A 7,500-nucleotide genomic window follows, 5' to 3' on the forward strand; every position below is an offset into this window, starting at 1 on the left:
TTTTTAAATAATAATACATCTATCAGAAGTGTTTTGTTTTTGTTTTTTAAGGGTTTTACGGCGCTTGCAACACATTAAGGTCCTATCAGCGCTAGTAAAAAGGAAGAAAATGAGATAGTAAAAAGTTCTAGAATTACAATAAAGCATCAAAGAAAAGTGAAGACAAAGGGGAATTGGTTCAAATAAGAAACAGGTGTAGATTCCAAAAGCACTCTATCAGAGTACTTAGTTTGAGATCACTAAAAGTCTCATCCAGACACAAGCACAGTTCCCCGCTAAGATGAACACACTCAAATGTTTTACAAATCATATATAATATAAAGAAAACATAAAACAGTGAATAACAGAGAGATGATTTACAATGAAAAAAAATATCATCTCCCAAAACTAACTATACATTTGACTGTTTCTCTCTCAGCCAGGGCATCTGGCCAGGACCAGGACAAAACCAAGTCATCTCATTCCAAGACAAAGACAGAAAGCATGTTGGAAAACAGATATAAGGGGATAGAAGACACAGTATGTACCCCCCCCCCCCTGTCCACTATGGGAGGTCAGGATCCCCACCCTGCCATCAGAAGTGGATAGAAGACACAGTATGTACCCCCCCCCCCCCCCTGTCCACTATGGGAGGTCAGGATCCCCACCCAGCATCAGAAGTGATTTGTATCTCAGGTTAGATAGCCTTTAATTTTGTAAGACTCTTCAACAGTCCTAACGTCACTTCCCTCCTAATGACACATGGAAACATAGTAACACTGGCTCTTAACTATCGCAACAATGGCGGACGCCCGTATGAAATATTTCTCCGGCAAGTATAAAAGCGTATCCAGAGGAGAAAAAAAAACACACATAAATTTGACAATGTTTTGATTTTTACACATTCTCATCACAAGGCATATGAAAAGTTCTAGCCAGCATGAAGAATAAAAAGTGATGATTTTCTTTGTTTAGAACCACGATGGCCGCCGTTGCGGGCGGCGTGACATCAGACTACTGAATACATTTGTCTGCAAGTGGGTTGTAACTTATCTTTATAAATAAATAAAAAAACGATTCACCCCCCCGGCCCCCGCCCCCTCATCCCCCATTCCCCAATATATACCTATACACACACACACACACACACATATATATATATATATATATATATATATATATATATATATATATTATATATATATATTTAAATAAATAAATTCACTCACGTATCTGTCAGCCTCAGTTGCCAACTGAGGAGATGAGAGAATCATCGAAACGAACGTTTTGGCTGACATATACGTGAGTGAATTTATTTATTTTTATATGCTCTAATTATCGAGCACGCTCGTACCTACAAGTACCCAATAACACTCATAATTTCATATATATTCATAAATCAAACATTTAACAAACAACAACCAAAAAATGAGTAAAAAGAAAGGAAAAGAACCCAAAAGTGAATTAATTCTCACCTGGCTTAACAAAGACGTAATACTTGTAATCCAAGACACCCCCGACTCCGTTGTCAACGCTCAATACGTAGTAGGCCGATTCGTCAGCTGCCATGTTGAACATCGTCAGAGAGACATTGCCCCCCGTGAAGTTCCCGGGAGTGTACGTCGCATTGTACCTGTCCACGTCGATCGGCACTCTGACCTTGACCTTTATTACTTCAACTTCACCCGTTTCATTAGTCCGAATTTTAGACGTCCGAATTCTGGACAGGTTGAAGGACTTAGGACTCGGAAATCCCGTGATGGGAAATTCTAGGGACACGTCCTTGCCGGGATTTGTCTTGTAATGTTGGATTATCAGTTCATAGTCGGGAGGGAATCCAAGGGTACCTTGGAGATCATGATGATGATGATGATGATAATAATAATAATAATAATAATAATAATAATAAGAAGAAGAAACATTGTTATAATAGAGTTGACGTCACTCGTGTCTTTATTATTGCTTTTTGCCATCCGCATTTATGAGTAATTATCACTAAACTGTATTAACCAAGGTTACACATAGTTTTGTGTGTTGTTCAGTTATACTTCCGGATGGCAATGTTGTGAGCTTCTTAGCCAAGCGCATACTATCTATAGATCCTGGTACTGAAAGAGTTACTTAACTATTACTTTTCATGATTCAATGTGTAAAATATTCATTATCAGTCCTCTAAAGGATTGATTGCATACACACTTCCAGCGATTTTTGGAGCCAGAAAAGTAAACGGTGTGAAGTCACCACTCTTCCGCCCACCCTATTCTTGAGCTTTTTAAATATTATGTATAGCGCAATATCCACTAAACGTGCTCAAAGCGCTTTGCAAGGGGGTCCCTGGCCAACAGCAACATTCAACATGTAGGACGAGACATGACGCCAAGCAGGCGATATAAACATTTTTGGGGGGGACAGAGACGGCGCTGTTAACGGCCAGGTACTCATTTTACTCCTGAGTACGGTGAGAGAATAGGAGTATAGGACTCAACTATGCGCCGAGTGAGGCTCGAACCCAGGACCTTCCGATCCGAAAGCGAGTGTCATACCACTAGACCACATAGCCGCACTGTTCTCGGTAACACAAATAATGATAATAGTATCTAACACAACTCACCTAAAAACAACTCGGCAGGCTTCACGGACCGAGCTATTGTTTCGAACATCATCGCTTTGAATCGAAACAAGTAATTCCCGCTGTCTTTGATTGAGTCAACTGGCACGGACAAGTGGCATTTGACGTCATGGTATGTGGTACGCGAAGGGTGAGTGCCTTTTCTTGTTGCCATAATTATCGGTGTAATACGCTGGTATTTTGGAGTTTTTTTCTGCCAACAGAAGAGTTAATTTAAAAAAAATAAATTATAAATGTGACCCATCGTCTCGAAACGGTTTTATTTCGGAACGAACCAGATGCTTAAAAGCCGAATTTAATGTTAAACTGGTCAAAAATATAAATTGTTGACATTCGCACCCTAAAATATTAAATCAATTCTTCTCAATATATCATATAAACTCAACACAAGTCTGAGATTTCTGGCTATAAATTCAATGGTCAACTTCTCGGACAACCCGATTTACAACAGTTTTGAGGGGAAGGGTCACAAATAAGAAAATAAGATTTGCAAATTCAAATCTTGATCATCTCTATTATTTTCCATTTAATAACAAAAAAAAAAAAAAACAAAACAAAACAAAAAAAAAAAAAAAAAAAAAAAAAAAAAAAGAAAAGAAAAGAAGAAGACAAAAGATCTTGAGCTTTTATATAGAGCAATATCAACTAAGCGTCCTCAAACTCCTTTACAAGGGGTCCCAAACCAACAGTAACACTTAACATGTAGGATGAGACACGTCGCCTGTTAAGACATTTTTTTCCGGACAGAGACAACACTGTAAACGGTCCTGGTACTCATTTTACTCCTGAGTATAAGATAGTGAGAGAATGTGAGAAAAGAGTCTTTTACTGGGACTAAATTATGCCGCCGAGCGAGGCTCGAACCAAGGACTTTCCGGTTCAAAAGCGATTGTCATACCATAAGGCCATACAGCCGCACGTAATAGTGATTCTATAATACTTAATTTGATAAAGGTTAAAATCCATGCATGATATAATATTATAGATAGTATGTGCTTGGCTAAGAAGCTCACAACATTGCCATCCGGAAGTATAACGAACCAACACACAAAACTACGTGTAGCCTTAAACGTTTATACTCTGGTTAATACAGTATAGTGAGAATCACTCGTAAACGCGGATGGCAAAATACAATAACAAAGACATGAGTGACGTCAACTTCGATCTATCTATCATATAATATAATATAATAAAATAATAATTCGTTTACAGACGTGGCATGCAAAAAATGTATAAACACAAAGTTCAGAATCTATGGCAACATTATATATATATATATATATTTATACATACATATATATATATATATATATATATATATATATATATATATATATATATATATATATATATATATATATATATATATGCAAATGCACAAAAATGTAAAATATGCAACCAAGAACCAATACCAACACTTTATATATTAATTGGATAAATTGAGTCCGAACGTGTGTGTGTATAATAAAAAAAAAATAGTATTTAATTTAAATCACAGTTGCGCGTTAAAAATTCGAACACCATGCAGCAAAAATGAATTAAGGTGACGTGTTGTCTTTGTTTTTATAGATATAAGGCGACGGCTCCTCATGGAGAACTTTATATATATATATATATATATATATATATATATATATATATGTATAATATAAATTGTCACTCACATTATATGGCCGAGACGTTCATTTCTGTGGGTTTATTCCACGTCCTCAGTCGGCGTAATGTCCTGAAGAAAAATTTGTATTCAAAACGAGGTGCTTGTCCTTGCTTCCATTGTGTAGTGGTGATTAGTGTTGATGTGTAGTGACATTGTTGTGGTGTTTTCTCATTGCTTATATTATGAGTGTGTGTTCCACAACAATATCATACACACACATGTACACAGCACACACAACACACCTAAACACACACACACACACACACACACACTCATAATATAAGCAATGAGAGCACACCACAACAATGTCACTACATGTACACATCAACACTTATCACCACTACACAACGGAAGCAAGGACAAGCACCTCGTATGGAATACAAATTTTTTCTTCAGGACATTACGCAGACTGAGGACGTGGAATAAACCCACAGAAACGAACGTCTCGGCCATATAATGTGAGTGACAATTTATATTTTATATTAGCTCTAACCATCATTATCGAGCACTTTCGTACCTACGAGTACCCACCAACACTCATACACACACATATATATATATATATATATATATATATATATATATATATATATATATATATATATATATATAAACTTCTTAAAAGATTGATATTCGGGTACCTTACAAGTCTTCTTTCCTATTCTGGGTAATTGAACGTTCGCCCGTTACTAAACATCAAACAATCAGAATATTATTTCAAATAAAAAAATAAACAGCCAGTTACCGCCCCTGCCTGTAGTCCTCAACAAAAGTAATAATGGCTCTCCGGGAGTTCATTAATAAAACTATCAGAAACACGAACTTCAAGTTTTTCGCAACGCAAAAGAAAAATGGTCGAGAGCGGTCTGAAAAGTTTTGCAATTTCCGTAATAACTCCCTCATCTTTTTGCAATGATTCGTTAAACAATAATAATAATGTATTAAAAGAAATTCTTTAAACCCGAGTTTCATATTTTTTGACGTCATACTTTTCCGGGGAATCCCCAGTTAAAAATAGATTGGCCTCTGTAGTCTGAGACAACGCACACGTAGTCCGAGACTTGATAGTCAGGGGCAAAGTCTGGATCCATGAGTGTAATTCATGGACTGGGACTATGAAGATAGTACGAGACTAAATTCGTAGTCTCGGACTAAAAGGCGTTGTAAGCTATTCACGAAGCCGGACTACGCTGAGTCTGGGACTAAACAAGGGACTAAACGGGAGAAATTTACACCCGCGATCTAGCAAGAGTAAATACTGTAGTCTGGGACTAAGAATCAAAATTATATATGCCTCTCGCCGGGGGAAGTAAGTGTACAGCGCTTAGATTAAGGCTATCCGATCGTTTTTCATTTTGTTTTTGTTTTTTATTCCATTTTGTTTTCTTTTTTTTTCTTTGCTTGTTTGTTTTTGATTTTCTTCTCTTTTCTCAAAGATTCGACAGCCGCGCATATACTCCTCGTCTTGCCCATTCCAAACACTCCCCAGAGAATCCTTCCCCCTTACTGTTTCATAGTAACTTCCTACTATTACTATTACAACTGATGTTACCACCACCACCACCACCACTACTACTACTACTACTACTACTACTACTACTACTACTACTACTACTACTACTACTACTACTACTACTACTACTACTACTACTACTACTACTACTACTACTACTACTACTCCTACTACTACTTCTACTACTACTAATACTACTACTACTATTACTACTACTACTACTACTACTACTACTACTACTACTACTACTACTACTACTACTACTACTACTACTACTACTCCTACTACTACTTCTACTACTACTACTACTACTACTACTACTACTACTACTACTACTACTACTACTACTACTACTACTACTACTTCATCATCACTCTTTCTTTAGTGTTTTAGCGACCCCAGGCTTCAGGCAGCCCCCACAGCTCTCCTCTTAGACAAACGCCACACCGTGGTGAAGCATCATTGAAGTGTCATCGTTACTTATATTTACTGAAAACATCACACACACACACACTCACAAACACACACACAAACACACACATTCTCAAACAATTTTACACCCCTAAACTTATCTCACACTGTTCTTCTTTGTGGGGGAAAAAACGATCAAAACAAATTTGAAAAAAAAAAATAGATAGGATTTCTGTGTTGACACATGCTCAGCTCGAAAAGTTACACATTTCTATAACGTTTTGTGATACGTTTCCGAGAAATCCCCAGTTAAAAATAGATTAAACTCTCAAGTCTGAAACTTCGCACACGTAGTCCGAGACTTGATAGTCAGGGACAAAGTCTGACTCCATGAACAGCTTACATCTCGTAGTCTCGGACCACCCCAAGTCTTGGACTACTAAGTCTCAGACTTTACAATAGTCCGAAACTATGATAGTCCCGGTCCATGATTTACTTTATATATATATATATATATATATATATATATATATATATATATATATATATATATATATATATATATATATATATATATCAGGCCAATGCATGTAGCTGTGATTTTTGACGTTTGGTTAAAGGCAGGAAATGTAAATAAAGTGCCTTTCACAAAAATACAATGCCGGGACCATAATATTATTCTTACTGTTGCAAGGATTGTCACTCGTCTGTCTAGCAACGGACTGCATTCAAACTCATTCACAGGGGACCATATTGCCAATATGGCGTCGAGGCACTACTTACATCTTCTTTAAGCTGGAAAGCAAACATGCAGGTCACATTTGGATAGATGTTGTACACGTCACAATTCCAGGAGACGGTTTTCCCCTCGTCGATTATATTTATGACATCACAGGTGGGATCCTTCTGAAAAGCTGATACATATGGATATATATATATATATATATATATATATATATATATATATATATATATATATTATATATATATATATATATATATATAATTTTAATATTTACCACAATGTTGGAGTCAGTCTACATCGATGTGTCAGGCCTCTTCAGCCATCGTCAGGACTGTGTGTTACATGAGTTTGGTTTGTTGTGTGTTGTTGCTTGTTGTCGTGCGGCTATGTGGTCTAGTGGTATGACACTCGCTTTCGGATCGGAAGGTCCTGGGTTCGTGCCTCGCTCGGCGCATAGTTGAGTCCTTGAAGAAGGCTCTTTACTCACATTATCTCACCGTAATCAGGTGTAAAATGAGTACCTGGCCGTTAACAGCGTTGTCTCTGTCCCAAAAATTTGTAATATC

At 36.9% G+C, this 7,500-nt stretch overlaps 1 protein-coding gene across 1 annotated transcript in view; it reads right to left on the minus strand.

Annotated features, from left to right (window-relative positions):
• The window catches only part of LOC144959605 (uncharacterized), a 17,122-nt gene that overhangs the window by 5,202 nt on the left and 4,420 nt on the right, over positions 1-7,500 (minus strand). The window contains exons 4-6 of the mRNA XM_078892232.1: positions 6,973-7,103; positions 2,591-2,801; positions 1,455-1,826 (exon numbers count right to left, since the gene is read on the minus strand). Coding sequence (XP_078748358.1) covers positions 1,455-1,826; positions 2,591-2,801; positions 6,973-7,103 — 714 coding nt within the window. The remainder of the gene's footprint in view (positions 1-1,454; positions 1,827-2,590; positions 2,802-6,972; positions 7,104-7,500) is intronic.

This window comes from Berghia stephanieae, chromosome 14, assembly GCF_034508935.2.
Source record: "Berghia stephanieae isolate SIO BIC M18660-M18661 chromosome 14, UCSD_Bste_1.3, whole genome shotgun sequence".
Taxonomy (NCBI): Eukaryota; Metazoa; Mollusca; class Gastropoda; order Nudibranchia; family Aeolidiidae; genus Berghia; species Berghia stephanieae.